Source organism: Neomonachus schauinslandi, chromosome 15 (assembly GCF_002201575.2).
Source record: "Neomonachus schauinslandi chromosome 15, ASM220157v2, whole genome shotgun sequence".
In the NCBI taxonomy this organism is placed as follows: Eukaryota; Metazoa; Chordata; class Mammalia; order Carnivora; family Phocidae; genus Neomonachus; species Neomonachus schauinslandi.
Window position 1 is genome coordinate 11,147,050 of NC_058417.1, and position 13,450 is coordinate 11,160,499.

Below are 13,450 nucleotides of genomic sequence, written 5' to 3' on the forward strand. Positions count from 1 at the left end.
TTTTTCAACCCAACCTGTATAACCAGCCAGCGTTGGGCAGTCGGTGGGCGAGGCACCCCACGGTCCTGCCTGGAGGGCGCCCCTGGGGCCTGGGGTCCAGCACGTCCTTGGCATTCACTCCAGCATGGGTGGGGACGGGCTGCTGCAGGCTCCATGGGGCGTGGGTGACACACCAGTCCCCACATCTCTGCCTTCACTTTGGGAGCCGTGATGCTGCCAAGCCAGTCTTACGTTCGGGGGCTCGGCTCCTCCCCCAACTGAAGACAAAAGGCTATCTCCAAGCCCCCCCCCACCGTCCCCCACACCGTGTGGCCTCCATTTTCCAGCTGAACAATTACTCCCACGAAGCTGGGGCTCCCTAGCAGCAGCTTAATTCATTGCAAAGTGCTCGGGCCGCCCCCTCCCCCTCCCCCCACCCCCCTCTTCCCATGACCGTAACCAAACCTTAACAGGTAAGACCAGATTAGGTCAGGGCTCACAGCTTTCTCCTTTGAGGGCTCAGGGACACTTGGTGTGTGCTCAGACCTTTTCAGCTGAGACTGGTTCTTTCCAGCCAGAAGTAGAAACTTGATGCTTTCTCTTTTTTGCAGTCTGTTAATACCGCATCTCTGAAAGATTCCAGTTTTGTCACTTTCTATCACAGTACCGGGGAAAAGCCAGAGAGCTGGCTGGTTGGCCTCAGAGCACAAACCAAGGCACTTTCTTCTGAGCTTCTGAGCTTTTCGGGAGATGGGAAGTAAAACCGGACTGCTGGCTTGGGAGATCAGTTCCTGTGAAGGTGGTTCATGCTTGCCAGCGGGTTCCCCGGCAGCTGAGCGTTACCAGCTGGGCAGCAGCACGAGAAGCTGACCTGCCCTGCAACACCAGGTCCGGGGAGGTGGGGGCACGCGTCCGGCACTGGCAGAAGTGGGTGGTCGGTATGCAGGCGAGTTCTTTAAGGCTGCCCTCAGCCGCCAGAAACACGTTGCTAAACTGTAGAGGCCCTGGCACTTGGGGTACAATCTGTCCGCCTCCCTAGGATTTGAACTGGGCTGTGCCGTTTGTTGGAGGTGGAAACCTACAATACCTTGAATATAGCAACAAAGAAGTTAAAAGCTAGACAGGAAATGACAGGGGGCCTATCAGGGTCCATTTCCAAATTCTGGTGCAATTCATCATGTAACTTCAGCCACTGCAGTAAATCACGGGCAAGTCACAATTTCTAAAATCTGAAGATTCCACCAGGGAAGCAAGATCCCTAGGGGAACGGGGAGGTGTGAGGCAGCAGCTCAGGTCGGAGCGCCCCGAGGGCCGCGATGCTACAAAGGCTCTCGCTCCTCTCTCACATGGAGCTTCTGGAAATCACTACCGCCAGACTGCTGGCCTGATCAGCCTGCTCTCAACCTGGACCTGGTGGAAAAAGGGGTGGTTGGAGGCGGGGGAGCAGTCATGGGTTGGAACTAAAGTTGAAATAAACCCCAGGGACACTTTTGGTACCTGGTCACTGACAAAGTAGTAAGAGGCACGGACGTCCTCTGTTTGCTGTGAAGTGTTTTTAAAACGTTTTATTTGAGACAAACCTCAAATGAAAATTCTTAAAGAGCTCAGTCCCACTGCATAGGGCTCCCCACACCTTAAGATTTACAGATGTGGGACTTCTAGTGGGTTCCAGCTCTCCAAAGTGGAGGGGGTCTGGGAAGGGCAGCTCCACGGTCTCAAGTGCCTGCCCGAAGTGGCTCCGTCCCAGGACCACTTTGAAATCCCCCTGGAAAAAAAACACACTTGGCATCCAGCAACCCTATGAAACTGCCACAATGGAAAGTTAGACTTTAACCAAAATTTAAAACCTGGAGTCTACCTACTGGCCCGTGAAGCCATGAAGGAACGACTCAAGGGAGACACTCCTTCCTCACTTGCTCTTTCTGAGGCCGGCCCCAGGATGGGACATACCTGTTCTGTTCACACCCGCCTGATCCCTCGCCTCAGAATCCTGGGGCCTCCGGAACCATCCCTGAGACAGAGCTTCCACGCAAACCCCCTCCAAAGTGACATCTACTTCAGACCGTGGTAGCGACGGCTTTAGCTTCTAGAAGGCCCCGCATGCCTGACCCTCTGCCTTGATCAGTTTCCCAGGTGACAGTACGGTTAAACTGTATAGAATCCACAATGGTGTGAAACAGGAATGAAAAGCAACGGTGGTGCTGATGATCACTTTCAGTCTTGTCATCTGGACCCCAGAGACCTCTCCCGCCTTGGAGATAAAATGCTGTAAGGTCACGTCCCCAGAGGCGTAAGCAGACAGCAGCGGGCCACCCAGTTAGCAAAGCGGCATCTTGAACACGGGGGACACTGGAGGCAGCAACGAAGGGGGGCAGCCCGCGGAGAGAAACAGGCTTCCTACGCAGCCTTCCCCACGTGCAAACACACACCTCGCATCTCGAAGCTGCCAAGCCGTCCCTGGCGACTCTTCTGTGTGTGAACGTATGCAATGGGCACAGGTACAAAGAAAACCCGTGGCGTGTAGACAGACCATCTGCCGCAGAAGGTTCTCTCTCAGTCACAGGCTCAGAAGCAAAATCACACCCCCTCTGCCAGGGCCGTGGGCCCTGACCAGAAGCCGATGGCCACGGGCCCAAGGGCCGTAGCCGCGTGCGTGAAGAGGAGCCGGGCCAGGAAAGGGCGGCAGGAGTGACGGGACGCTAACGCCCCTCGGGGTCCTGCCTCCCCTACGTGACCTCCACGGTGCGCCACAGAGCCGACAGGTAGGCAGGTCTCGACGGCGAGACCCCAACTACAGAGTACGCGGCGCCCAGAGATGCGCACGCGAATGCTCAGGAGCAACCGTGTCGTGGCTGGGCCACGTCTGCTGCAGCACAACTGTCACGGACACGTTAAAAAGTGGTCATACTAAGAGTTCTCCGTACTTGGAGGAAAAAAGCAGTCATAAAAAAGAAAAAAAAAAGTATAAAAATTTCAAGGTTGCAAGAAACCCTCCACGTACAAACCAACGGCAACTGTAAGGAGCGTCAGGGAGGTCACGGCGGGTGAGGCAGGGATTGTGTCCTTCCCCGAAGGGAGGACTCACGTGGGGCTGGGAGTGAGCTGCTGGGAGGTGAGTGGACCTGGGGGACCTGCGTGGGGCAGGAGTGAGCGCTGGTGAGGTAACCATATCTGGGGGGCCCGCGTGGGGTGGGAGTGGACAGCGGTGAGGTGCATGTATTTGAGGGCACGGCGTGCGGGCAGGAGTGAGCAGGGGTGAGGCCCACGTGGGGCAGATCCACGAAGACAGCCACACAAGGAGGCTTTCCTCCTCCCTGGAGGAGACCCTGGCCCTGGTTCTCGCTAGCTGGGCTGCCCCCCCAGACCACGCAGCTGAGCAGAACCCCGCTGTCGCCGTGCCCACGAGACCCTGCAAGAGGTAGTGAAGTGGTTGCAAAGGTTTGCTGCGGGTGGAGGACTGGGGGGGGGGGGGTGACCTTGGCCAAGTCCCAGCATGCCTGCCGACCTTCCCCGAAAGCACAGTGTAGACTCACTGCGCCAGAAAGGCTGGCGGGCTGCGCCCCGGAGGCCTGCTGGCTCCTCATCCCTTGCACTGTGCCGACGGCCTCGTGGCCCAGCGGCCCTGCCCGTCTCCCGGGCCCTCCAGCTGCGAGAGTGGTTCTCACTCACGAGCAGGGACGAGCGCCTAACTCGAGCCCATCCTGCCGCCCCGGGGGGAGCAGCTGCAAAGCCCACCCACAGGCACTTCCGTGCCTGGTGAGGAAGCCAGGACCAGACAGGGTGCTGCTCACTCTCCCTGCAGCCCCAGGGCCCAGAAGTTTCCATGTCTGCCACCACCCAGCGTAGGCAGAGCTGCCTCCCTCCACCTCACTCATTTGGGGGCCTCCTCGGGGATGACAGGCTCTAGGGGGCCCGAGTGAAGGACCCCAGCTGGGATCTGAACGAGGCAATGGACGTTCTGTTGGCCTGTTTCCCGCTAAACCGTGCCAGTGAATGCGGTGCTTCCCTCGATCTCGCCGCCCCAGTGTTTGGGAGCTGACCGTGCCAGCATGCCCCTCCCGGGCTTCACCTCTCTGCCCTCGTCCCGCCCCATCGAGAGAGTGCTGGCTCTCTCCTGGCCCGCCTCCCAGTCCTCAGGAAGCCAAGCGGCCCCCTCCCGACCCCAGGGGCCACTCCTCGCCTGGCGGAGCAGCCTGTCACTGTCCTTACTGACGCCAGCGGAGAACCAGGCGCCCGCCTCTGCCCGAGCCCGCCTCCCAGACCGCCGGACGCCACCCGGGAACCAGGGCTGCCACCTCGGTTCCCTCACCTGATGACACCCGAAGTCTCAACAGCTCAGAGGACCCCTCGCTCACGCCAACCCCTCCCCTCCCCGTACCCTGAGTCACAGGTCTCGGTCACAGTGGCTGGGGCGGACCTCAGATCTTGTACAAGAAGCTGGGGACGTAGTCGAACCTGAGTGTGGGCTGGCTGGTCCCGGGAGCCTCCTGCGTGTAGTGCAGCTTCAGCAGCTCGGCCAGGTACTGGACCACCTTCACATCTTCGTTCACCAGGCCCAGGTTCAGCTTCAGGAAGCTCGCCTGGCGGCCGGCAACCACCTCCCGGGTCTCCTTGTCGTGCGCGGGCAGGTGCAGGTGGTGGCAGAAGGCGTAGAGGAAGGCCTTGGAGCAGAGCTGGGTGAGCGTGCTCTGGACGTGCAGGTAGTAGGTGCTGCCCCGCTTGATCTGAGTGCGGTGGTCGGCCAGCCGGGGCACCAGGGCGCCCCTGTAGAGGGGGCAGCGGAGCGCTTTGCTGTCCAGGTCCAGGACGCTCGTGTAGCGGCTGTAGCGGCCCAGGGTGTGCAGCGCGCCGGCACCGGCGGGGGGCGCCACCCTGAAACACACAGGCCAGCGTCAGGGGGGGCGGCTTGCGCGGGGCCGCCCGTCTCCGGGGCCGGCTCCCGCCAGCCAACGCTCACTGGCTCTTTCCAGGCGGCAAGTCTGATCATGATGCTCTTCAAAGGGCTCCTCACCACCCTCGTGACCAAGTTCAAGTGCCTGGGCGTGGCCCACAGGCCCTGCGTGACCCACTTCCTGCCTGTTACCGCCACGGTGACTTCCTCGCTTTCGGGAGGGCCTCACAATCACGGGCCTCAATGCTCTGCCCGGGACACCCCTCCCTTCCATTTGTACTCGCTTCTATGCCAACTCAAACCTTACCCGGCCGCCCGTGATCCCCTCCTTTGCGTCTCTACTGTTTTGCTTTGTGACCCCGGCCAAGTGCCCTAACCCTTCTGAGCCCCTTCTGTCCGACAGAGATAGCCGGTCCTGCCTCAGGCAGTCACTGCAGAGACCAAACTGATCGTGTTTAGCACAGTGCCTGGGCCTCAGTCCCATCAGCCTGGCACCGAGCAGGGCGGTGCCGGCCATCTATGCCCCGTCTCTCCCAGCGCACGGAGCTCCTGCGGGCCCGGCACTAGCTGATCTGGCCTCCTGGCCCACTGCCCACGATGGCACCCGTGGAGCAGAGGCAAGCGGAGGGCTTGCTCAACGAGGGAAGGGGTCAGGGTGACCCGCCCTAGTAAGCAGCGCCTTAAAACCCTCTAGATCGGTCTTCCCAGAGCAGCCAGTCTGCCAGCCTTGCAGTCTGGCAAAGGTCTAGCTGACCAGAGATTTCGCGGACTGACACACGTCTGGAGTTGAGAGCTTGGGTTAGGCCTCAGGTATTGTGTACAGAGGACTGACAGGCACTTGGGGGACTAAGGCAATCTCGTTATGTTTTTTCCTTCCTGGGTGGTGTCATGGCCTTGTACAGTTAGCAGCATCTACTATATGCCAGGCAGTGAGCTGGGGGCGGAAGAGGGAGTGAGGCACGAGCCTGGTCAGCTGTGAAGAAAAGACATGCACACAGGACCTGGAGTGAAAGGGGGAGGCCCGGGGCCAGGAAGGTTCTGGAGGAACAGCCTCGGAGCTGGACCTTACAACAAAGGTGGGCTCCGAGAACCTGGGACTACACAAGAGCAGGGTCACAGAGATGAGGAAACAGCCACATGGGCCGTGCGTCCTGAAGACCACGAGGCACGCAGTGGGCTGTGGCCCCCATCACGTGGGCAATGAGGAAGCAGGACCTACAGGCGGCTCACTGGCTTCTCGGGGACACGGGCCTCCTCAGTCACACTACCAATGTGCTCAGGCAGCTCCCGAGGCACCCTTGCCCCACAAGCCCCACCCCAGGAGGGGCCCAGTCCATAAGCCAAAGGCGTCCTCGAGCTGGGCACATCCAGCCCCCCGAGGTTCTGCGCGGCAGCAAAGCCAGGCCTCACCCCGTCCTCCTGCCGCTCCACTCCAGCCACCGGTCGTGCTGAACACCTTGCCTCAGGCCCGGCCATTCCCGGGGAGCTCTGGCACCCCACACCTACCCTCACCTACAGAGCACCGCTTCTTCAGAAGATGCCGCTCCGTCTAACTCTTCCTCCACGTGTTTCCCCACAACGCTCCTCACCAGGGGGCGAGGCAGCATGGAAAGAGGCGAGCCCACACCTCTGGTCCTCGGCGGCACTGAGAGCCTCACGCTTCACCTCCCACACCTGTCTTAGATTCCTTACGGTCCGTCCCAAGGCCGGGGGTAGGCTGTGGGCGGACGCGAACACTGAGGCCCAGAGTGGGGCCGTGGCTCACGCAAGGTCCGCCAGCTAGAGTGGTTGAGCCGGGACTCAACCAAGGCCTCTGACCGCCCCCCCGCCTGCAACTAGCACTTCTTCCCATTGGTACTGAGCTCTGTCCGGGGCTTGCTCCTGCGACTTGGTAGCAATACACTTATCCTTCATTTTGATTTAAAATAATGGGAAACCAACATGATTATCTGCCCATCTCATACGCATAAGTGATGGATCCAACTCACGAGCATCTCCAGGCAGAAGGCCTACTTTAGGGGGAAAAAAATCAAGGGCTAATGAAACTGGCAGTTGTGGGGGTGAGAGTCTTTAAAAACAGTTCATCATCTCAGCTGGTTTTAGCTGGAGTCGAAGCACCTGACTGGGGAGAGACTCTCCTGGGTCACAGTTCTGATTCCAGATTAACCCAGCACACGGACTCAACCCCCTCTAGAGCGGAGCTCCCCCCGGGCAAGGAAGTTCACGGCCACACAAAGGCCCCTCTTCTACTACTACTCTTTAATGCTGATCCTCAGATGGGCCTCCTCCTGCCTCCCAGTTTCAACACTGGCTCTGCCTGCTGGGATGACTCACCACTGATACCCACAGCTCTGAGCACTTCAAAGGGCGAGCACACGGCGTTACGTTCTTTCTAGATGTGACCCTTTCCTGCAGCTCCACACAGCCCCAGAAGCCTGCTCACAGGCGTGTGCAACAAGCCTTGCTGAATGAATGAGAGGAGAGGCCTGGTCCAAATCCACACGGCCGACAGTGGAAGCATCAGGACCTGAGGTCACAGCACCCACAGCGCCCCTCCCTACCCACCCCAGGCCACGACTCCACGGCTCTTCATCTCAGGGCACGTTCAGATGGTGTCTGCTGCTCACCTCCCAGGATTTCCTTGGGAGAGCTGGGGCAAATCCAGTCCCCGCTGCGGTGACACGGCCCCTAGGGAACAAGGCCTCCAGCCCCCACCCACTGTATCTCACACCAGAGCAGGACCTCTGGAGGCAGACCTTGCTAATACCCAACATCTGTGCACGCCCAGAAGGTCTGAGAACGTGAGCAACAGGAGACACTTCCCCACTCGGGGCTGTTTGCAATGCTCTCGTCTGTCACTTCTGATGGGCCTCTCGCCTTCACATAGAGATGCTTAAAGGCTCCAAAGCCGGGCTGGTGAGGGCTGCACTCAGCGTCTGCTGCCTCGGCCTGCCTCCCTCGACGGTGTATGCGTCCCCGCTAGGTTACCAGAGACGCACTCACACTGATCAGACACAGACCAGATGCAATGGGCCTTTTCACACCCGCTCTCACGAGACAGGTCTTGGCAACCCCATCTGCAGATGCGAACGGCCTCAGAGGTCAAGCTGACAGTGTGGTGACAGAGCTGGGACTGGCGTGAGGGACCCCCCGCCCTTGAAGACCGTGCTTGCCCTGTCACGGGGACGTACCACGGCTGACTCGCCTTCTGATTCTGGCAGTGGGCCGAGTGGCTAGCACTTCACAGTCCTCTCTGTAAATATTTGGGAAATGATCATTCAGGGATCCAACCCTCTCATTTTCTCAGGAGGGAACAAAGCCTCGAGTGGAGGAGCGACTTGCTCAGGTGCCCACGGTGGATGAATACTGGTAGGGCTGGCCAGGGACTCAGACCACCTCACTCCTCCACTTCAGGGAGCCCGCCCACCAGCTACCCTCTCTTGAAGCCACAGACTCCATGAGCTGATCACAGCAGGCTGCCCAAGGCAGCCCTGCCCAGGCCTCAGAATCCTCAACGCAGCCCTCCAGCCACGTACCCAACGGGACAGAGCTGGCGTAAGAGATGAACTTCTTTTGCCATCCTGGCACATTCTAAGGAGGGAATTTTGGGGAAAACCTTTGGGAAGGGCAAGACTGTCCTGAGCCTGGTCCTGGATAAGCCAGCTGACAACAGACTGATGTGCGTTTTAGATTTTCCATCTTTGAGGGAGAAAAAGGGAAAAAGGTCAAGGGTTGGGGCGAGGGGAGTGACTCGGAGAAGAGGTATGTGTCTGCAAGGGGCACGGACCCATTCTTCCACCAAGATCAGGGGCAAAAGCAATCTCTGAAAAGCCCTTGCCTTGCTGGGACTGACGGGTTACACCCGAGCACAGAGCTGGCATCAGCAGAGGGACCGGATCCCGGGAGGAAGGACAAAGTCCGCAAGGGCGCCCAGTGCAGCCTCTCACTCCTGAGCCTGGTTCTGCAGCCATAAGCAAGGGCTCCGCTCGGTGGTCTCCTGTGCGGCCCGAGGAAGGGGCTGGTCCAGGGGTCTGGGCCACGTCACACCAAGTCCCCATGTCATCACTCTTCCCCCACACTGGCAAGCTGGCCCTCCTGGTGCCTTCAGCCAAAGACCCCAAGCCTTCCCCAGGTGCCCCTCTCCCTCGCTTCCCACCCGTCACTCAGTCGCCCCCCCTGTTTTCTTAGAACGCACGATGCACCCGCTGCTGACACTCTCCTCCCTGACATCTGTCTCCCCTCCTCAACTATGAATTCTTCCAAGGCAGTGGCCTTGCCCAGGCACCTGCAGATGGCACCCCAGCACCCACCAGCATGGCCAGTGAGCCGAGGCAGGCCGTGGAGACGCCACTTGCTTAAATGCCACCACCATGACCCCGAGGAAAGCCTTTTTACCCTTTTAATTTATTGTTTAGTTTGAACACGCAGCAAGGGTTAGAGCGAGGGCCGCGTGACTTCTCCAAGAGGGGCAAACGCCAGGCGACTCGGGTGGCGGGGACCTCACTGATACTAGGGACCGATGCAAAAGGAGAGTCGGAAAATTGGAACGAACAGTTCCTGATTGCAGTGTTCTCTCTTCCCATGCGGCACGGGAAGCACAGACTGGCTGTGTCAGCACCTCTGTTTTACAGATGTGCCAAGCGGGGTGCAGAGAAGGAAACGAGGAAGCTGAACCCCGTGCGTACCCCTAGGGAAAGAGACTCTTGGGCCCGACAACATGCCAAGCAGTATTTGGAAAAAAGAAAAGGAGTCTACTGCAACACAAGTATTGTGGGAAAATGAGATAGAAAGCAATCAAACAGAGAAAGGAGGAACTGGCTCTTCCGTTTCCTTATGAACACAGACTTCTAGGGGGAAAAAACACAGCCTCCTAAGGCAAATAGGACAGTGGAGTGAAAGCCACTGGAGCCCCTGATGTCCCTGTCACCAGTGAGGGCTGCCACCTTCTGAGACTACCACGGCCCTTTCTCAGAAGGCGATGTCTCTTCAGTCATTTACACCATAGTGTGAATTTGAGAATCAGCGAGAACCTGAGATCTCCAAGTTCGGTTGTTCCCCAAACCTTGCTGGACACCAGATAAACTCCAGGTGTCACCCCAGACCAAGTGAACCAGAATCTCTGGGGGGGGTGGGACCCGGAACTCCATGATCTAAAAAAAACTCTCCTAAATAATTCTGACACGGCAGATCGCAGACCAGGGTTGGCAACCACCTCGGAACGGCAACCCCTCACGCGAGGGACGAGGAAACAGAAGGCCAGAGAAAGGGAATGATCTGCCAAAAGTTACAGAGTAAGCTGGTTAGTGTTGAGGGCCCAGTGTGGAAGCCAGGTCGCCCAATTCCGGGCCCACCTCGCGACCTGGTGCACCTCCCCCAGAGGGATGTACGTTGAAGCCTCATCTCTAACGGGATGGGGCCCTTCCCCACCGCGGGTAACCAGTTACCTCTGCAGGCCGATAAGCTTCCACTTCTGAAAATCCGTGATATGCAAAGGAGAGGAGACCCAGTGCTTCACCGGCTTGGCGAAATGGCTGTGGCTGGGGACAAAGATGGACAGCGCTGTCACCAGCTTCCTCACTACGGCCTCATCCTCCCCTAGGACCACAAGAGTCCTCCCGCTGAGCAAGGAGTAGATGGCCGGGTGGGCAAAGGGGTACTGACGGATGAATTTTAAGGCGTTCTGGCCAGCCCTCTTTTTATGCCTCTCGGAAGAGGGGCCGGTGGGGTGAGCAGAAGAGGGAGTCCTGTCTGAGCTGGTGGAGGCTACACTGCTCATGTTGCTGGTAGTGTCCGAGTAGTTGTCCAGGCTGGTCTTACTGACATCCCGGCTTGCCAGCAGGCGGTTTGGATCCAGCTCATCAGCAGGGAAGCCTTCGGGACTGTTGTCTCGGGAAGGGCTGGCATTTTCCACGGCAAAGTCCACACGGAACCCCTGGTCCTTCTGCCTGTAGCGCTGTGGAGGGATGCTCACTACTCCGTCCTGCTCCGAGGGGGTGTGGGCTGGAGGGGAGAGGGGCACCCGCAGACTGTCACTCTCCTTCCCAATGCAGCAGGAGGAGTCTATTTGTGACGGGGGCGTTTCTAAGCTGCCCTCCTCTGCTTCACCCAGCTCCGGCGGGCTGACGCTTGCCTGGAAGTGGATGGCTCCCTCGCTATCATCTGCATATGATTCTTCTTCGTTAATGGCACTTGGGCAGCTGGCCTTAAAATCATCGGGGATGAGGGCCTCCGAGGGGCAGGTGCTGAGGACTTCAATACTGTCCTCGCTGATGGTCCTGTGGCTGACCGCTTTGCTCCGGACCACCTGGGGGCTCAATGGCACCGTGAGGCTGGCCTGGCTGTCAGACTTAGGCAGCACAGCGGTGGACTTCTCCGTGCCCAGAACCTCGATGCTTTCGCCACTGCTGATGCTCCCTTTCATATCCATATCCAGGTAGTCCAAGTTCTCCTGGGGGTCAAAACTGCTCGATTCTGTCACCTCCGCTTCCCTGTACTCCTCATCTCCAAGTTCCTGCTCCATCTTGATCGGCACAGACTCCACACTGGACTTGTAGGAACCAACGCTAACTAACACTTGAGGAATCGGACATTCTTCCAGAGACCTAGAAGGCGGCCTGCCTGGAACGGGCCTAGGGGGTGCGCTCTCTTGTTTCTCTGCCACCCTGTCGTCGACCTCCACAAAATCTTCAAAGAGGAAGTTTGTTATATGCTGTTGTTTTAGAAGTGCTCTGTCAATCTGGCTGGTCAGGAGGTAGCACAGGTCTCCTCTGAACATGTGCTCTATGTGGCTGAGCTGAGCCAGGGTCTGGGTGAAATACTCAGTGTCACAGAGCTCTTCCAAGGTCTTCAACTTCTTGTCAAAACACTTGGTGGACTTTGCTTTGATGAGTTTCGGGGTATAAGCAGGTCTGCAGGTGTAAAGGTCTGTGTCAGCAGACTCATCAGGGTTAGAGGTAGTGGCTGCCTGGCTGGCCTGATCCTGGGTGTGCTCCGTCTCCCCAGAACACAAAGGAGACCCCTTCAACTTCCGATGAGGGTACGAGCGGATCTGCTTCAGCAGGTCTTGATGTTCAATGATGGACTTCTCTACACTAGCCAGTTCATTGGCTTTCTCAATTGCCTGAGATGAGTAAAAGCCTTTGTCATTGGCCTTCTTCTGGATCTCCGTTTCCGTGTGCAGCACTGTCCTGGTGTAATCCAAGTCTTTCAGTTTTTTTTCAAGTTCTCCCGCAAATGCCTTCCTGTTGCCTGTCTTCAAGCACTCAGAAGCTTTGGAAAATTCAGCTGAGAGCTCCTGAAACTGCTGCATGATTTTGTGCTGGTCCGCTGAGATATAAGCCATGCAAAAGGGCCTCACAAAGCCCCGGGCCTCCAGGTCGTACAGGGTAAGGTGGTGCACATACGCAAAGGCTCCCTCCTTGGAGTCTCCCAGCACCACCTTGGAGTCCTCCACAAAGTTCAGCTTGGGGTAGGCAGAACCAGGCGGATGGCCCACAAAGGAGGCCTGGTAATCCACAGACATGATCCGCAAGGAGAAGTAATTGAGATCGAAAGTACCAAAAACTTTGATGTCATTGGGGATGGTCAACAAGGGTTGGGGTCCCACCTGCTCGGAGAACTCGGAAATAAGGATGAAGTCCCGAGAGAACTTGGCCCCGGACAGTTTGGACCATGGGTTGGCTCCCTGGCTGGCGAAGGGGAAGAGTGGCACCGAGTACTCCTCGGGCAAGGCGGGCTCATTGTAAGGCTCCTTCTCGTACTCCTCCTCTTTGGTGAAGGCCACCACGTCAGGGGCGCTGATCATATTTCCAGATATATGGAGAGAACATTGAGAGGAAGTGAGAAAGAATGAGGGGGTAATCAACGCAGGGAAGCAGGGCCTCTGGAAGAGGAAGCAAAGTCCCTGCGGTCTTCTTTGCGCCCTCAGGGGTACTAGGCTGCCCCTCACACTCTCGAAGACTCGAACTCCCACAGTCCCCTCAGAGCTATAGCTCCTCCAGAGCCCTCAGAAGCCCATGGACTCCGCAGGTCCAGAAAAGCCGGCAGGCCGGTTGTCCTCCTCTTCCTCCTCCTCCTCCTCCGGCGAGAGCGTCCGGCGCAGGACACCTGCAGCGAGGTCACCGGCACTCCCCCGAACCCACCGCGACAGCAACAGCCAAGCCCTGAACCGGTGCCTAACGCGGGGCTACGGGCCGCCGCAGGGGCCAGTCAAGCGTTGCCGCCCCCACGGCCCGAGGACAGAAACCGTCGCGGCTCCTCGGACGCCACAACCCGTAGCCAGCTACCGCGGCGCCGCCATCTTGGTGTCACATGACTCTCGGTGTCTGCGCCGCGTGACCCGGAAGCGTCCGCGTAGACTTCCGAGCGGGACAGAAAAATTGTGAGCTAGCGACAGGTTTAGGCAGAACTGTCCAGCGGCCTCTCCCAAAGACGAATCGACTTACCAACCACTGTCGGGAAGCGAAGGAAGTGGGGCGGAGGAGCGGAAATGTGCTAGGGGTCCAGGAGCGCGGGGCGGTCTGGGAGTTGTAGTTCGCGGTCATGTGGCGCTCGGGCGGGGCGGATGTAGCCGGAGAAGGC

General features: G+C 58.5%; 1 protein-coding gene across 1 annotated transcript; it reads right to left on the bottom strand.

Moving 5' to 3' along the window:
• Positions 1-3,862: 3,862 nt before the first annotated feature.
• On the bottom strand, positions 3,863-13,014 carry SMCR8 (SMCR8-C9orf72 complex subunit). Its single transcript, XM_021694643.2, has 2 exons — positions 10,315-13,014; positions 3,863-4,851 (listed from the first exon to the last, which is right to left on the bottom strand). Exons 1-2 carry the CDS (start codon positions 12,672-12,674, stop codon positions 4,398-4,400), a joined length of 2,814 nt encoding a protein of 937 aa, XP_021550318.2. The 5' UTR covers positions 12,675-13,014; the 3' UTR covers positions 3,863-4,397.
• Between the last annotated feature and the right edge of the window lie 436 nt (positions 13,015-13,450).

What these genes read in the sequence shown, in the direction of transcription:
- SMCR8 (XM_021694643.2), bottom strand. Translation starts at nt 12,674, where the DNA reads ATGATCAGCGCCCCTGACGTGGTGGCCTTCACCAAAGAGGAGGAGTAC. An exon ending in AAGCTTATCGGCCTGCAGAG is followed by an intron (nt 4,852 to 10,314) that starts GTAACTGGTTAC and finishes TGTGTGTTTCAG; the next exon opens with GGTGGCGCCCCCCGCCGGTG.